This window comes from Urocampus carinirostris, chromosome 20 (genome assembly GCF_059441175.1).
Source record: "Urocampus carinirostris isolate Australia breed hairy pipefish chromosome 20, RoL_Ucar_1.0, whole genome shotgun sequence".
NCBI classification, from domain to species: domain Eukaryota; kingdom Metazoa; phylum Chordata; class Actinopteri; order Syngnathiformes; family Syngnathidae; genus Urocampus; species Urocampus carinirostris.
In genome coordinates this window covers 5483290-5502576 of record NC_142368.1, presented here as the reverse complement: position 1 = coordinate 5502576, position 19287 = coordinate 5483290, and the positions used below count along the sequence as shown (strand labels likewise).

At 38.1% G+C, this 19287-nt stretch overlaps 2 protein-coding genes across 2 annotated transcripts in view; one reads left to right on the top strand and one right to left on the bottom strand.

Moving 5' to 3' along the window:
• Positions 1-803, top strand: part of klhl29 (kelch-like family member 29) — a 310192-nt gene extending 309389 nt beyond the window's left edge. The window contains exon 15 of the mRNA XM_088324855.1: positions 203-803. Within this exon, the coding sequence (XP_088180981.1) occupies positions 203-386 (184 nt within the window). The 3' untranslated portion in view covers positions 387-803. The remainder of the gene's footprint in view (positions 1-202) is intronic.
• A 2910-nt stretch (positions 804-3713) lies between these two features.
• The window catches only part of atad2b (ATPase family AAA domain containing 2B), a 50304-nt gene continuing 34730 nt past the window's right edge, over positions 3714-19287 (bottom strand). The window contains exons 27-28 of the mRNA XM_088324838.1: positions 14989-15117; positions 3714-4578 (exon numbers count right to left, since the gene is read on the bottom strand). Of these exons, the coding sequence (XP_088180964.1) occupies positions 4537-4578; positions 14989-15117 (171 nt within the window). The 3' untranslated portion in view covers positions 3714-4536. The remainder of the gene's footprint in view (positions 4579-14988; positions 15118-19287) is intronic.

Genomic DNA, 19287 nt, shown 5'->3' with positions numbered 1-19287 from the left:
TCCAGATATTTTTCAACATCCTGGGAAAAAAAAAATCTTATCTACCAGAACTACATTTTAACAAAAAAAAGGTAAGTGCCGAAAAACCAAGTTTAGTAAGTTGTCTGGTGGAAATTTTTGATAGTAAACTACTAAAACGGACAAGCACTTCATCATAATGGACCTATATCCCTTTCTTGACATATTATTTATTCTCTCGCAGCGCGGTGATCTTAGACGGAAAAATCTACGCCACGGGCGGCATCGTGAGCAGCGAGGGTCCCGCACTAGGCAACATGGAAACCTTCGAACCAGACGCCAAAACTTGGACGCTCCTGCAGTCGCTACCCTGTCCCCTCTTCAGACACGGCTGCGTGGTCATCAAAAAATACATCCAGAGCGGATGAGGCTGTGCCAAAAAAGGGGACAGTTTGGAGCCGGTTGCGAGATCCCTTCCCTGTGCAGAATGTACCTGATGCCACGCCAGTTGACTCTTAGTATGCTTCTTTTTCTACGCCACTCCTTTTTATTTATGTTACACTACAGGGTGAGCATTCCTTTAGCTGAACATTTCATGGCACCCCCACTGAGGTAAAGAAGCACAATGATCACCCATGACCGTTTTTCTATACCCGACGTCTGGTTTCTGTAAATAATGATAAATATGTATATTTTACAGCTACGAGGCAATTGTGTATAAATGTTTTTAGGAAAAAAAAAACATTGCTAGGTTGACATTGAAAAAAAGTGATGAGTCTGTAAATCTGTATTCATGAATTAACTTGTTACTACGGAAAGCTAATACATATCTTAAAGAACATGAATGTTTGTCTTGTCTTTTTTAACAGTGTCAGTAGCTTAATTTGGCATCTGATTTACAGTAGACCCTAGGATATGACATGAAATTGCTGTATAGCGGGGGATGAAAATCTATGGTAATTAGCTGATGCATTCTAACCAAAAAAAACCATAAAGTTATACTTTATACAGAATAAAAATCAAATAGATTTCAAACCTTCATTTACGAGGATTGGGTCATGCCATAAATTATTTCCTTTTAATCGTAACTATTCTTGTACCTGCATCGTTTCTTTGCTTCTCCCTTTATCATCACTGGGAGACATAGCCGACAAACGGTATCACCAATTTGCATAGTCTTCACAAAGCACAAGAATCTGAACCAAGAAAAAAAAGGTATTGTTGGAAGTAATTCAACATTTTATTAGCCCCGACATTTTACTCCATTACATAAGGTGGAGTCGCTGTATCCTGGGGTTTACTGCAATTTAGAAATCACTAGCCCTGCAATATGAATAACACTTTGCCACATTCAGGCAACTTGTTAGAACTAGGTCCAAAAAGTGGCATTTTATTTTGTTCTATGTGGAAGGTATGAAAGACATTTAGTTTTCGCCCACAATAAGATTAAAAATTTGCCTCATTCTGTTATTGCATTTATCAGGTTAAGCCTTGCTCACTCAACTTTTTTCTACAATGTGTGAAAAGTACAAATATCAAAGCATCAAATTTTGTATGACTGGGGGCAAAAAAAAAAAATCCAACAAATGTATTTTTCAACCTTTTTATTCAAGTATATCACAGCAGTTTTAGTTGAGAAATACAGTAAGTTTTTCCATTTCCATTCCGAATATAACTTACATCAAAAAGGTAACGAGAGCGTGGCGTTTTAAGCAAATGAAAGAAAAAAAGACAACAAATCTCGGGGCATGTGGCCGAAGGAAGAACGGCGACAAAACAGTTTTTGCTCTCTCGGCATACTGGACTAGAAATAGATTTTTAACTACCAGACAAAAATTGGTTGTTAGTCCAAACTGGCTACTGTCAAAGAAAATCACAATGTGTGACGTACGTTAACTATTTTTAAATTTCAGAAAATGTAGCTCTCGATTTTGGCAGCGTAACACAAGAAAAAGAAAGAAAAAGTCTGGTCCTGTTCCCGCAAAATTTCCAGTATGCAATAGTTAAAAAGAAAACACCCGGAAATAAATACAAACGCGGGCATGTGTCGAACCTGAGAGATGTGTAAAAATCCCCAAAACACACAAAAGCCCGAAAATGACCTGCTACACAGACGCTACAGGTTAACTAAATTCATTGAAAACATTTACAATAAATAAGCATGAGATGATATCTGCCCGAATGGATTTTTGGGGATGGGTTTCACACGGACACTGGTAGCGCCAAAGCATAAAAACAAAATACCGCTTGTATGCACCGAGTAAACAGTTGACTAAAGTTACACTGAGGTAGCTTGCGACAGCAGTATTTATTTTTTGCATATATTAGTGAAAGGGGTCCTCAGAGCGGATATGTAACCATTGACAAAATGCTGCCTTGGCTAGTGCCTTAAAGAAAATAACACTTGTCACATAAGTGTAGCGTTTTACTATTTTTGCAGAGTTCCTTATTGTCTATTAAACGTACAGATAAAATCATTCATTTGACAGTTTATAATAAATATCTTGTGTGGAAAGGGGTACTAAAGACATTTTTACAGTCTCAAATGTTCTGATGTGAGTTAAAGGCATCGGTAAAAATCAGAACTAGGTAATCTCGTGCTTTGTTCACACTCAATTTCATCAGAATCGGGGGGGTTTCATGTAATAAGTTAATCGCCACGCACAACTTTTACCCCACCTATAAATTAAACCATTATTTAATCGATTCATCTTATTGGGTTTTTAATTTTGTGATGAGCTTTTCACATGCCATTTTGAAAATGTATATTCAACATGGAATTAAAAGTACGTTAGGGGTTTTAATATGAACATATGATACTGGCACGCTTTTTTGTTTGCTTAAACTAATTGATTTAAGACATCACTTGTAATGCACCTCTTTCATGCTGGCAAGCAGCTAAAAGTATTGATCCCAATTTTAATGGCCCATTAAAACTATCTTTATAAACACACGGATAAGAAACTTAGTTTTGGCAGGTAAGATTAACAGATTTTGCGTGAAAAGGTATTGTAGTAAAGGGGGTAATGAAGTCTAGATATTTTGGGAGGGGTTCACCAGCCATTTTTTAAATAGTCTATTGAATCGAGGGTAGAAAGGTGCTTTGAAAGGTACCAGCATTGAATTGATATCAACTACGAAATCTCATGCTTGTTTAAAATCATAGCTTTGCCCTGAGTAATATGAATCAGGGGATTTAATGTATCGCAATCATGAATTTCAATAGCCCATTGAAGCTTCACTTTAACAATTTTCCTATTGGTTTAACTATAAAAACATATGAGAAATTCTATAGTTTACAATGAGAAATATATTTTGCGTGAACGGTGTGATCAATTCTAGGAATTTGTGTAGGATCTTTGCTGTTTTAATGTAAAACTGTCAAGTCTAATTCTGCAAGCCACTTTTTAAATAGTCTCTTCATTTTGGAATCGGGGAAGAGGTTTGTTAAATTGGTTGAAATCATCTGAATCTGGTTCTCATGCTTTGCTTAAATCAAAAAGAACCAGGGGGAATTTATATAATACAATTGTAATGCAGCTAAAACATAGCGTGATTCAAATTTCAATGGCCCATTGTAGCCACAGTTTTCACCTATTGTCTGTATGAATGTAAGGATAAGAAATTAATTTATTAAGACTGAGAAATATATTTTGCGTGAAAAGGTATGAGTGGTACATTCTCCATTTTTGGGGATTCATCTTTGCAGTTTTAATGTAAAATTTCGCAAACCCCTTTTAAAATAGTAATAGTAATAATCATGGAAGCAGGGGTAGAAAGTTGTGTTTAAAGTGTGGGTATTAAATCATCCAAATTTGGTTATCACATACTACTTTCCCCCCAATAAAAAGGATCGGGGGAGTTCATATGATGCACCCCTTTCACGCTGCCAATCAAAACGGCACGTTTATTGTTCTAGCTACAAAATCTAGTGGTTAAACTTGACCTTCAGGCCTCCTCTGTGTTTAAACTCCACCCGTTTTTCCTCACTGCGGAAATGTAGTAAAAATGGAACGAGATATTTGATTTTAAATAAACCCAAAGTCGTCAGTTATATTTTGCAGTCTTGCCCTTTACATGTTTTGCCATTTGCTGTTGACAGCAAAATACGCTGAGGGCGTTAGGGGGGAAAATAAATAAACCGATGGTAGTGAATAGCGATGACATTCTGCTCCGGGGCGAGATTGGCTCAGTGGCATTTGGCTGACTGATTGGAAATACGGTTTGCACGTTTCTGCTGGTGACGATCTGCGCACGTGTGAAAGGGGTTTGTTTTGACTGGCTGTCCCGAGTTGTAAAAAAAAAAAAAAAGTCTAGAAAAGCAGCACGGTTGAATAGCACCCAAGTAGCACCAGGGTTGCCCGTTACCAGTGGCGGGTGTGAATGTGAGTGCATGTGTAACACACCTCCAAGGGGGGTTTGGTTGTGTAGAGGCAGATTTTCCTGAGACGATAGCACCATTCAATGTCCCTCGACTTCGCTCTCAGTTTTGTGTCTTTGTGGTCCCGTGGGAAAGAGGGATCGGGAGGGTACGGGAGGTGCTCGAGGTCCACCCGAAGAGGTCTGGCCGTCCGGCTGTCACAGGAATGTGTCGAAATTCTGGATCCTGTCTTCCATTTCCTGCGGCACACCAGGTCACAAAGACTGGTTAAAAACCGCTCCGTGACAAATGGCGCAAAAGTGGGACTGTCGCTATCATGTACAAACTTGCTTAATGGGAGTTGGCATAAAAAGTTCATAAGAAAATGATAATTTTATCACAGAGCCATGTATACAAAGCACTTCTACTAGTATGTGGCCTAGGGATCATGGTTCCCAAGGGCAACTGTATAGGAACAGCCGATTACCCCATGAATCGATTCTAAAATTCGCTCACCAGTAATGGCTAATTGTTTTTTCTAAGTAATTTGATTTTTAACGAATGAGAAATTATGACATGATTGGTATCTTTAGATGCAAGATCAATTATCAATATCTATAAATCGCTCAGGGCCTCATATACAAGGAAGATTTATCAGTGGTTGACAGCCATTTAAACACCAAGTACAGCATGGTAATAACTTAGTAATTACATGATAGCTAGTTACAGTAATCGCTGGGTAAAGACTTTACTTTTGACAGTGTCGTTCCATTGCAGATTCTGCATTCTGATTGCCTTAGTCTGAGTTATTTGTTGGTATAGTAGTTATTCATAAAACAAAGAATAAAAGAAAATATGTTTTAAATAGAGGTTGTTCTTTGGTTTCAGTGTATAATATTCAATTGTATTATAAATTTCACCTATCACGGTTCTTTTCAGGGATTACTGTATTTTAGAAATGTTACCCTGCCTTCTGTAATAATATAGTAATTAAGTTATTTAGTAAATATTTGTCCCTAACTTAAGGTAATAACAGTCTTTAAATGATAACTAGTTATTTCAGAAAATGCTTATTAAACTTAAAGCGCTCAGCTTCAAAGAGGTGTAGACACTATATACAACTACGGACAGCTTTGTTCATTTAAACTCTTGTATAATGCTATGGGGGGAAAAATACAGAAAGATAAATATTCAAATTTATTTGTCTTTTTATCAATATTTAGGGAATTTTACAGATTTTTTTAAAATTTACTCAGCAGTGTACCTTTTCAAAATACCCAAATAAAAAAGGCTTTTAAGCTCTTTTTTACAAAAATATTACTATCATAAAAAAATATCAGGACATTGTTTCTTATTCCAACAAATATTTTGAGTTTGTTTTTAAGTCTTTTTCTTTAATCAAAAAGAGAAAAATGTCATATTTCAAATAACAAATTTTCTGGGGATGCAGTGTATGGTAGACATTTTTCCAATGTTATGCAAACATAAATCCAGTCTATTGACCCCTTACTGTTCCTGTTAAATTCACCCAATAACAACCCTAACCCAAAACAATCCAAAACATAACCAAAGTAAATTGAATGCTGTTTTTGAACCATTTCCGGTATATAGATTGTGCCGAGTTGCACGCAATAATGCTGTGTAAAAATGAATCACGATTGGATTTTCCCAAGAATACCTTCAGCTCTTATTTGAATACACCCCGAAAATGTGTACATATTTGCCTAAGAAATTTCATTGGCTTTCAATTTCATTAACATAGGTTTGGGCGGAATCAGTATTTAATTTTCTTCTAATAGTTTTAAAATAAAAGGTGTAACAATAAATATTGTTTGAGTCGGTATCACAACAATTGTTTATGCTGCCCTACTTTTCACATCGTTGCACTAAAATCCCTTGCAAATTGTGAACACATTATAAACATTTGGAACCATAAAATTGTTTTAGCTGTGTATTTAAATCCAGAAAAGATTTATTCTTATGCTAATAAACACACATAAAAAATGACCCAGCAAAAAACGGCACATCCAGGTGAATAGCAACCACCGTGAAGGATTTCTGTTCGAGAAAAAACATTTACTTGAAGGACTTGTAGGCTTTGAAATGTTTGCCTCACAATTGAAGCTCCAGTCGGGGTTTTTAAAAAAAATACGAGCAGCCAGTCCTAACATCTGAAATGTGGCATGCAATCAGACAAAATAAGTTTTGACTGACAGCTATAGACGTAAAATAAAGAAATCGTGACTGGGAGTGCCCATTATATTTTATTCACGTCTGTTATTCATGTGATATTTCCGTGAAATTACTTTTTGCTTCACTCGTCCTTTTCATGTATTCTCTTAAAGCTCCTTTTTTGCCAATAAAACATCCGTAAAATGTGATTTTATACCCGTAATGATCCCTTTGTCTTTATGTTCACACGCTATTGGCCAAAAGCCAAGGTTAATTTTCTCGCTTCATCTTCCCTGCAGGCCCCAGAAGACCGCCGTCTTTTTTTGTGCGGCGGGAAAAAAAGAACCGAAAAAAAGTTATGAGACATAAAAAGAAAATCTTTAATAGAAACGGCAAGCCAATATTTTTTATGACCCTCCACCTGTTTTAACAATTCTGATCAATATTAAAGCATAATCCACCTTTGTTTTACTATTCTCAGAGGCAGCCATTTTGTCACCTGCTATTGACTGAAAATGACATCACGACCGTTCAGGGCTCGTCTTGCAAACTTTCGGAAAATGATAAATCGGAATTGGTCGTTATCTGAGCAATTATGTCATTTTCGGTCGATCGCAAGTATAGAAATGGCTGCCCCCTTGAGAATGATTAGAACATTTGTGAATTTTGCGGCTTCATTTTCTACAAAGGCAATACAAAAGACCTGCCAGAACATGTTGTAGGGAAATTGGTGGTCTCCCCTTCAAATGATGTATAAAAAAAAAATACTAATAATTTCAAAAGCCATAGATTCAGCCTTAGGTATGTCCACCTGATCATCTCTTTATACCTTTTATGCTGTAAAACTCCTCACAACAAAAGTAAATTAGCTTAATTTATAGTGCACTTTGCACCCTGTATCTTACAACTTGTACACATTAAAGTGACCGTGTTTATTTAAAATTGAGTTGAAGCATGTCTCTTCGAAGAAGACTTTAGAAGCCTGAAGGATACGACTTTGCAAAATCCGGAAGCTTATTACTATATTTTCTCGTGTGAGCAAGGATAAATTTCAGTCTGCTGCGAAAAAAAAGAAATGAAAGACTGAGCGGGCTGGATACACCCAAAGTGGCCTAAAGGAAGAAATAGCTGGAGTTGGTCAAAGCTGGAGGAAGTTGCTAACCTTATCCAAGTTTTTTTTTAAGCTGAGACCTACTTTTTGTTACGGATTGGCGCAAAGGGCTACAATTTTCACATACATTTCTAAAATAAAGTTTGTTGTTACCATATAATCATATTATAAGTTGAGTCAACTACTAGAGCATGTCATTTAGAAATCAAATTTACAAGAAAATCACAATGACCCATCACTAGTGAGGTATTTTTAGAACCTGGCTGTTGGATACTCAGGTGTTTTATCTCCACATTGGAGACCCCTGCTTTAGTGGCTACAAGGAGATGCTACTGAAAGGAGTGATGCAAGCTTTATTAGCACGGAGCGGCAAACATGGATGGCCAGAGAAGGAAACAGTCGGGGGCAAAAAGCACCAGATGCCTGAATGATGGGACTTGGCGACCAATGCAAGCAGGGCTCAGCTATGGGTGGTGAATGAATGTTAAGTGCTAAAAGCATCGCCGGGACGAGCTCACGTCGCAAAATGGTCATTCGGGCTTCCTTAATAGTAAAATGCCGGCCGAACATGTCGTCTCCTTAAATTGAGAAATATAATTAATAATTTCCTAGCTTACGAGTCTCAATTGTGTGTATGGGGTAAAATGTGTTTTGCATATAACCAATTGTTTTTTTATTTAAATAAAATCAAGTATTTTATTTACATCACTATAATAACACATCGGGCCTCCATTTAGTGGTTTTATAGGTGCGTAGTTAAAGGTACCGCCCAGAATTTGGAACTTTGTTGCTCTCTGCCGCCATTTCCTGGCTTTAGGTCATAATTGCAGCCTCATAATCAGCCAATTCATCATGTACGTGCATTTATAAGGCACGCTCAAATAAACTTTTTGGGAGTTTGGGTTAACTTTTGGACTGCCTGAATTAGGCCTTTTATCAGTGAGCATTAAGTCAATCACCAAACGAAACCCCCCAGTATAAAGGCTCTTTGAACTCAGATACTGTTAACAGAGAAATATTCTACTTTCGACTTTAAGAATACCTTACACAACACACCCCATAAATAATGAATCCATGTTGTTTTTCAGTATTCACACAACTTTTGAATTAGTTGAGTCACGCAAATTTAAGGAAAAAGCTTCAACTTTTGGTTTGAAGGGCAAGAAAATACACAAAAGTAATTGATGTGCTTGCAACTAAGACCTTCTTATGTGTGTTGTTGTGTAAAGAGGCAGCAGAAATGCCCTCTGGCTTTTAACGAGACACAAGAGTGCGGTCCGCTCCATCTGCCGAAAGGTCAGCGCTGCCGGCAGAGAGCGGCGAGGCCGGTGGACAAATGCGTCGACACGCCCCATTTATGACCAAACCCGACTGTAAGCGGAAAATAACTCGCCTGGGTATCAATCGTGCACCGGTTTTATTCCTATAGGTTTTGCATCTCAGCAAGAGTTGCTCTAGACCTGGGGTTAACTATTGTGGTGCCTGTTGGAACCAGGTAGATCCCTAAAACACCCGGGTAGCCCACAACCTGGTTCTGAAAATAGCTCAGTGATGAGTCATTGTGATTTTCTATAACATTTGATTTTTAACTTATGTTTCAGTGTAAAGTAATAGGGCTGCACGATTAAGAAAAAAAAAAAGATTGTAATTCTTCAGACCAGAATTTCGGTGCGATTTTTTTATTTTAAATGGTGTGTTTTCTGTGTTAGTTGTGTTATTCTTTGTAAGTACTTAACCCTCAGATGCATGACCTACCAGTACATACATATTTCCATGAGTTGTCGGTAATTGGTGGCAAAAATAATAAAAATATTCAAGGCATCATGTCACTAAACACGTTTTAAGAGGAATACCTGGAATATAACAACTGTATTTTATTTTTTAAGAATAACAACCTATGGGGTAATTTTTTTTAAACCCACTTATGCAGTCAGGGGTAATACTAGTGACAGAGCCATCAGACTGTTGAGAAGCAAAGAAGTGTCTGTATGATGTCACCAGTCACGCCTAGACACACGCGTAGAAAATGTATAAAATACTAATGTTTAGTTTTTCAGATAGTGATCAACTTTGATCAGTGAACAGGTACTGCTTCATGGTATTGTCCTAGCAGTCTTCCAGCTAGGATGCCCATGCTACAGGGCCTGTATTGAAAAAAAGAAAAAAACACACTCAGAACTTTGGCTCTAATTATCATCAGCCAGTCGTGACCTATTCACATTCGTAAGCCAATTCAATTCCCAACATAAATGTATGCATAATTGAAGTGTGTATTCAAATCTGAGCCGAAATTAAACCTGCGTTATGCAACTCAGGATCCATTTTTAAGTGTGCATTATCAGTGGCTGACTTCTGGAAAGAGAAGTCAAACATTTACAACACTTACAATGTCTAAAACTTGGACAAAGTATAATACACAGTTGCAGAAGTTTTAGAGCCGTCAACTGGTTGTCTCAAAATAACTACTTTTGAAAACCCCATGACATACCTTTCGAAAAATGTGTAAAATACAATATTTAGTTTTTTTAGATTGCCATCATATTTTACCTGGGACAAGATAAAGGCCCATGCTACACTCTTTCGCAGGCATGTGATTTCAAATTTAAAAAAAAACTATTTTTGTGTGTTCCAACTTAGATTATAAAATGTTAGTAGCTCTTGCAGTGATTATTTCAGTTGGGGGACAACACTTGAGAGACCAACACCTTCCTAACAGTTCAACAATAGCATTCAATTTACTTAGAGTACGTCTTAGATTGAGATTTTGTGTGAAATTTACAGGGTTAAATTTAAGTAAACAACACCGTCTTCTGAAGAGCTTTGTTAGGATTGCTGTCTTTAAATCTTGGTGTCATACGATTACACAATTGCACCACGTCACATCTCAATGTCAATTAGATTTTGGTTAATCGTGCAGCCCTATCTAGTAATCCCTCGCTGAATCGCGGTTTACTTTCTGCAGTTTCAATATTTTGCGGAATTTAATAATGAGTTGCCTTCTGAAGCAGACAGCACGCAGCAATTGCTATCACTAGTTAAAAGTCTCAGCGGACTCTGTATGTGTGTTGGGTGTAAGTGACCGTGTGCGCAACAGTGATAAGTTGGTGTACTAGGGCTGCACTTTTAACCAAAATTGAATCCACATCGAGATGTGACGTAGTGGGGTATTTTTTAATATTCAAGTTGGATGTTTACATTTTTATGGTGGGTTTGGATACATACTTATATACCTTTCTTGCAATGATGAACAAGCTGCAGTACCACATAATAAATTTTACACTACATTACACTAATGACAGAAATGTCATGTTTACAGCCTTAAAAGTACATGGATTATCTTTAGTGTGCAACGTTTACCTTTTTATAATGTGCCCAATTTATTTTTCTTGTGTTTACATTTTTTGGTGTGGGTTTTCTTAAGTGCGTAAATTTATCTTTTATACTGTGCAAATGTTTTTGATTTTTTTTTTTAAAGAGTTCATTATTTCCCTTTTTCAAATGTTATTTATGTTAGAGGTCGACTTTTTGGGGTTATGAAGAAATGTCAAAATAAATGATAGGAATGTTATTCTGTGATGTTCTATTTTGAAAATTGTCCAGACCACTGTTTTGATGAGCTTGAAGTGCTATCTAGTGCATTTCATTGGTGGGTAGGTGCAGTACTTCGATCAATTGCGAAATTGAAAGTAAAAAATGGTTAACAGAAAGCAACCCTAACAAGGCTCGCCAGAAGATGGTGCTGTTTTCTCTAGGTTTAGCATTTCAATACGGTTGAGTATTAAAAAGAAAACTAGCACAGAAAATGTGCCTAAGAAAAAAAAATATAAAATCCCATCGCAATCGCAATACTGGTCTGGAAAATCGCAAGTGTTTTTTTCCCAAAATCGTGCAGCCATATGGTGTATGCTGTCAAACAGAAATTTGACTGACAACAATTTCTCCACCAAAACCTAATGACGATTACGACGACAGCTAGTGTTTTAGCGTCTCACGGCATTGGAAAAAAAAATTGTAATTAAATTGGACTCTGAGGAAAGTCATAAAAGAAAGGAATTCTGAACACCACCGGGTGATCTGTGGACTGGTATCTGGTCCGGGAAGAGACGGAGGCGGGAGAGGAAGCAAAAGTGAGGATGTAACAACTCTCACAGGCCACTCCTGCAGAGCCTGTATCTCTCCAACGCCAGATCCATTACCCATAAAACCGATGGCTTGGAGCTGAAACTGGTGGGAAACCGCTACAATTGTGACTCTTATGGTAATCACCACGAAAATATGGCTTAATCCAGGTATCCCCCGTGCTAGTGTGCAGCTAGACGCCACTCTCTAGATTGCTTTCTTACACTGAAAAGAAAAGCACTCCAATTCCATTGTACTATTGTATAATAAGATTATGGACATGCAACTCTGCTTTTATTCGTAGCTCTACAGTTTTGATTTTTACAGTCGTATATTTTATATGTGACTGATATCTAATAAATGTTTCTATTTCCCCGGTTTTGACTATCACAGGGACTTAGCAACTCCGACGAAAAAAAAAAAGGATTATTGTGGTCCCTACTTCTCGTATTACAACCTCGTAATGACATAGTAATAATAATTTGATATTTTAGAAATCCATGCCGAAAAAGTACCTCATCTTAAATGCAATTTAATGTGAAAGGACCAAGCTGACCTTCAACTTTTTTCCATCTGTAAATTATATCAACAACTTGTTATTTCTTGATTTAACTCTAAGCTTGTTCCTGGAATTAAAGAAGGAAACAAAACAGCGCAATGGTCCACAGTAGAAGCCACAATCCGCTTGGTGATGGTATACTTTGGGGGAATTACCTTTTCCCCCATGTAACAATTTGTTTTTTTTTTATTCAGTGATTTAAATGACAACTACCTTCTCATGAGACAGTTCAAAATTTGTTTCGAGTTGTATCATCTTTTAACCTATAAATTATCGCTTTCTCCCCCTATTAAAGATTCTGACATGTCATTTTTGGGGTCCGGGGGAATTCACCATTTTTCTCCATAAATCAATTTATGTTTGATTTTAGGGGAAAATAGTTTTTTCCATATTCAAATGTGAAAGGTGGAATTTTGTTTTTAATTAAAACAGCCAAATACTATTGACCATTTGATTCGTTGTGGCATAAAAATGTATTAAGTTTTAAAATCGAGATATATTACACTCGCAATGCATTCCCTACAAAAGAATGAAGCGGCTTTTTTTCACAGGAATGAAATGTAAAAAATGAGGTAAGTTTTGAAAAGAACTAAGAGACGTCTTTCACAAGCTCCTTGCGTCCTTCCTCTCTTGCCAAAGGAGTCTACGGCTAACTTGTGATAAACTCCTATCGCACTAAATTAGAATGCAACAAAGTTTCTGAACACCGATTATTTCACTTCAAACATTTTTAACCCAAAGTAAATTAAATGCTGTTCTTGAACCTTTTAAAGTTTTGGTCTCTTTTAAAGGGAACCCTCTGAATTGTTGTCCCAAACTGAACGAGCTACTAACATTTAGTAATCAGAGTTAAAACACAATTGTTTTTTTTCTCTCGCCTGAATTTCTTTTTGCAAAAGAATGTAGCATGGGCATCTTGGCTGGAAAAAAGGTGGGACAATTGTTTGAAGCCTTACCTAGATCAGTGTCAAATTTGATCACAATCTGAAAAAACTATATTTTGTATTTTACACATTTTTCTAATGGTTGGTTTAAGCCTTTACAAAAGCGGCCATTTGGAGACAGCCCTTAAAAGTATTGCTTTACTTTGGCCAACTTTTAGACATTGTGGAAGAGTGGTGAATGTTTAACTTCTCTTTCTAGAAGTGAATCTATGATTATGCACACTTAGTCCATAATTACCGTAAATTCCGGACTATAAGCCGATACTTTTTTTCCGCTAACTTTCAACCCTGCGGCTTATTCAGTGATGCGGCCAATTTATGTAATTTTTCTAACAGCCGCCAGCCGCGCTCGAATTCAAGGCACATGACGCCGCTTACAAGCTAAACGCAATCGAGCAGTCCGATGAAGAAGGAAACAGAGCTACTGCACGGAAACTACCTTGCGAGCGTGTTGCTAGCGTGTTTTTGATTAATGGAGCGGAGAACGTCGTCCATATGACAAAGTCTCTTAGCCATACTGGTGAAGACAACTTTGATGACGTCAATTATAAGGAGGTAGATGAGGACGGTTTACCGTGGTTTCTGCAAGAATGGATTGATTTTTTTTTTTAACAGATCGGTTCACTGTGTTGCGAGAGTGTTTCTAGTAGCGTTTTGCTACCCTTCACAGGCACGGTTTGGGATGAAAGTTATATTATTATTAAAGCTTTGAAAACTCTCGGTGTACCGTCTTTCTTTGTAAATATGTGTAACCATGTGTAATATGCATTTGCAACTGTATATTTTTGTAATGTATTTGTATTTATTTTGGACACTTATTCTGATAAGTCATGCACTGACAAATTAAAAAGAAGGGGCGTAACAGACGCCGGGGATGACGGGAAGTGGGGACAGGTAAAGGTGAGTGTTTGTGGACACGGCAGACAATAGTGGATATATATTTTTCCCCACCCTTACCTTTAGAAATATACACTTTTTTTCCTTGGATTACTTTTAACGGGACCCTGATTCTGCAGGTCTGCAATTAATGTTAACTACCGGTATCATTTTCCGTTATTTTGCCGGCTGTGGTTTTTGAACTGAGAACTTCGTGTTCAGTTAAAATCGCGAGGACTCAAAGTTGGGTTGGGGTTAATTTTATGATTACGTTATGTATTCTTATTTGGGCACATGCGGCTTATATACAGGTGCGGCTTGCGTAAGTACAAAAGGGACAATCTCTCAAAATGTGGTGGGTGCGGCTTATAATCAGGTGCGCTCTATGGTCCGGAATTTACGGTAATGTCCCTAATTGATATGTAATACTTGCACTAATACACATTTCATACCGCTCTGTTTTAGTCTAGCATGCACCTGTATTCTTGGGCGCAACCCATAGGGGCAATGAGGCTTTATAAGAGAATGTCGTATAAACTAATGCCAGCTGCCATTTATTACGAAGGAGGAAGAAATGCAGTGGCAAAGCGAGGCCAACAGGAGCAGTGGCTTTGTCGTTTTTAAGCAGACTTGTTGAGAAACATGGCGAGAGTGTCAAGCATTTACAAGCACTTCACCCAAAATGCAAGCACGTCAAGTGCTGGTGCAGAACCCTGCGCTTATTACTTGCTCCTATGCCAAAATTTACTTGTTGGCAAGATTCATTTCTTAAATCCCTACTCTCGATTTAAGATTTAGCAAATTGTTCATTCAAGTTACTGCCTTCTCCCACTAGCCACGAATACTAACGTGCGTGTTCCGTTTATTGGAAAAGAAAAATTTCAGAAACCTCTAGTAGCCTCCTCTTGTCGTACTCTCTGCGGTGGGAAAATATACACTGGCTCAGCACCGAGTAGAGTCTCTCCATCTGGTCCACACTGAAGCCCTCGCTCTTCCTTACCGCCATGTTGAGTAGCACCTGGAAGGGAACGACAAGTGGGGAAATACATTTATGATCTGCTGTCATACATGTGGCCATGAAAAAAAAAAACAGGTGTGACAGCATTTGGAGGTCACAGCCGCAGCAAAGCGCAGCGGCTCCCGGTGACAGTTAATTAAAGCTAATCATAATAGGAAGCAAGTTTGCATTTCACGACGACTTTAATTAAAACGTTGTGGACAGTGAAAGGCCCTTTTAATTGACCCCGGTGCGCAGGGGCTCCCAAAATAAAAAAATCTAAAAAGCGCCTCGCTCATCACAACGTGCCCACTTCAAGTCGAGCAAAGGCACATTAATTAAAGTTACCGTCAATGCCGAGTAGGGGGGGAGAGAAAGGGGATTCTTGGGTTAAAGGCGGTGACCGCGCATTAAAAGCACACAATGACATGTCAAGATGAAGTCAGCCCACGCATGGGATTTAATTACAAACGCAGGCTTAATCCGGTTTGATTACAATGGGTGTTGATTATACTCACATCAAGGGTAGGTTGGAAAGAACAAGCAGAACTCAGGCTGATTTCTACAAAATACCGTGACAAAACACAGACTAAAACTCGGGCTTGGAAATGTATGGCTCGCTGGCCGAGTGTGGCTCTTCTCATGAGTACAGTTATCCCACACTACATCGTACTTTACTTTTCATGGTCGCAACACTTAGCCAGATTTTCAGCGTGCATTGTGTTCTGCAGCAGACAACAGACAGCAAATGTTAACATTTGAGCAAGTTGAGGGGGGCTGTGTGTGTGTGTGTGTGTGTTTGTTCTGCGTGACTGTGATAGGCTGGCGTAGGCTGTCAGTTAAACAGGAGGGGCGGGCGCAATAGTCATTGCGTCTACCACAACAATTTGTAGCACGGCAACGGCTATCATTCTAGCGGCTCGTTACATTGAAAAGAAATTCATCAATTAAATTGGACTCTGATCGGCTGGAAAAATGGATTGGTCTCTCAAGGAACCGTCTTTTTATGGTTCAAATCCTACCTCTCAGATAGAACGCATTTTGTTAAATATGGTGAAATGACATCTAGGCCGTTTAAAGTTACCTGTGGTGTTCCGCAGGGTTCAGTAATTGGCCCCTTCTTTCGGCAATACATGCTTCTGGTAGGTAATAATTTTTGCAAGTATAATATTAGGTTCCATTGCTACGCAGATGACACTCAACTACATCTTCTGATAGAGGAATCTGCCCCACGAAACTGGAAATTTGGAGGCCTGCCTCACTGAGATAAAAAGCCACTTAACTTCTTGCGCCTAAACCCTGAAAAGACTGAAATGTAAATTATTGATCCATCTAAATGCCGTGACTTGTTCTCAAACACGCTCTGAATATTGACGGATGTAAAATCACCCAGAGGGACTCAGTCAAAAATTTAGGTGTGATATTTGACATCAGATCAGGTTTAACGGCTTTAATTTTTTTTTTTAATATATGGTGTGTTGATCACTGAAAGAAAATCTAAATATTTCATTACTCTGAGTCTAAATATTAATCCTGCTCTAAAATAACAATATAATTGCTTGAGGATCATAACATGAAACAAGTTGGGGCCATGTAGGAACTGACAGCCATCACAATTTTTCCAGTAGAAAATGAGTACTTGGGAGTGTGTGTACTAATAAGTCAATGAAATGTCAAAGAGGTTTATATTTTTATAAGTTAGTACCAAGTGCTTGTGTTCAATTTTTTTGACAAAGTAGTTAATATTTGGGGAAAATCTGCTGCTACGTGAGAAATAATATTTTGTAGCTCAACTCCTGTTTTGGGGATGATGAATTTGCCTACTGGCTTTAGCTAAATAACGTTACATAGCTATGATAGAAGCCATTTTCTTTTAAAAATGTGATACAATTCTTTTTAACGGCGTGTTTGATCCTAAAAAAACAACAAGTAACCCAAAAGCAAACCAGCCAAGAACCCATTATTCTTTCACACAGTACCAGCTAAAGATTTTGATGTCTACAATTATGCATGGGTTTTTGCCGCTTTCGTATGGACGATTAACACATCCACCACAGGAAAGAAAATGTCAATTTTGTAGATTATGGCCATAAACAGAACTGCACAACAACACCCCATCTACACAGTTTAACTTTTGCCACAGAATCCAAATGAACCCATTCTTATTCCAACTAGATGTTCTTCTACCCTCAAAGACCAGATTAAGCACGTAATAACTTTGACAGCACTGTCACTTTTCATTAAACATTCTGGCTGCGTGAGACAATCCCCTCACTAAGATGTGACAAAAACTCCCCCTTGGCCTCTAATAAGTGCAAGTCCCGTGTTAAGTAAAAAACCAGGGCTGAGGACTCTTATAAAGTCTCCCTGCAAAAATAATAGTCATCATTAGATCTGCGGTCCACCGAGCCGCACGCTGCACATTTTATTGGCCTATTTTCATTCGGTAATAGGTGTGTATGTGCGAGAGAACATCCAAAAGGGAGCTTTTTGAATCTTTGCCACACTGTGTTATAAAGCCAGAACAAAATGAAGCGCCATGAGACATCCCCCCTCAAAAAAATCCAGCATAAAAGCTTTAATTGGCATAATTACTGTCCATCTTCACAGTTGAGTGGTGGTGTGAAAATCCATTTACCAGTTTCTCTTGTGTTTTAGCTGCACTTTGCCACTTTACAGTGCACCTCTATGGTTTTATGTAGCATCTTTTCACCTTTTCCCCATTTCAATGTTTTACAGCACGCCCTCCCGCTGAAGCTCTTTTCTTGCCATGTTTTTTTGGTTTTTCCTTTTTTCCAATCTTCACCTCATCCCGCCTCATTTCTGCTCCATTCATCCCATTCGATGTATTATCCCACTGGCTGTGAGCAGTCTGATTGCAGTCCCCTGCCTTTTGTCAGCTTGGTCAGGGAGCTGGGCTGAGGCTTGAGGTAAACGGTGGCGCTGTGTCATACAATGCGCTCTGTGATTGAGTAAATGTGGTGCTACAAAAGGCCAGTAATCCCATGCGTTAAAGAGCACCGCTGACATGGGCCGTTTACCCTCCGAGCCCCGCCCATTTACCATTAAGGTGCAGATTTATCTGCCATTCTTTTTTAGGTTTTCCTTAACCGTGTGGCCTTCTGTTGCCAAGGAAATGTTACTTAGTCAAAAACTGAACTTGTATCCGTAAACATACGTTTAACCATTTTAACTGTAGTAGACTTATTTGGATGAAGCACACGTTGCTTTGTACATTACATTCTTTACTACTAATTGCTGGCAAAAAGATGGATGACATTGAGAAAACTGCATACAGGGTCTTTTAAGTGAGCAGGCAGCTGTGTTGCACATGCAAACAATTTTACTGCAGTGTGAAATAAATTAGCAGAAGAAAAAACATGATTTTCTTTTTCAACCTAGAACTGTGCCATATAATAAGACAGCATAACTCAGGCTACAAAGCTTCAGTGGTTTATGAAGTAAATAAACACTGGGGAAAACCAAGAGCCTATTTCAATTTACAGCTTACACCCCTTTGCACGTTGTGGGACAAGTTCATACAAAAAGATTAATTCAGCGTGCACTGTGTTATATATCAAACCTGAGACTGAGTGCGATGGCCGATTTTATGCCTTTAAAATATCACACTTGAAAAGCAAGTGCGAACAAGCTCTGGAAAAAGTTATAATCCCAACAGAAAGAATATATTTAATTACCATGACATATTCTGGTATGTTTATCATGTTTTAAAGCAGTTGACAGATGTTATTTGGGTTATCAATCACAAGCAGGAGTGAGCTTTATTAGGTGTGCAACAACAACTGCAATCAGACCCAATCCATATCTGAACTATACAGTTCAACCTGTCAAATTGCTTAATTTAAAACCTGACTAAAATGCTCCTAAAAATATGACACATTTCAATCAACCCCTGAATATGTGACCACAGATTTCTACTGTATTTGTATGAAAATATGCACCAAAAATTCTGTTAGAAAGTCTAATTAAGGCCTGTATTGAGCATTATCACAAGAGGGTTGGTATTCCACGTGTACAGTCAGCAGGGACACCATTAAGCCCCGATTTCTTAAATCCAAGACGCCAATTCAAAATCTTTTCTGAGAAGACAATAAATGATGAATGAACATAGTTGCCTTCTCGCCTCAACTTATGCGAAGGCTAAGGGGCCATGGACATATGGCTGCATGA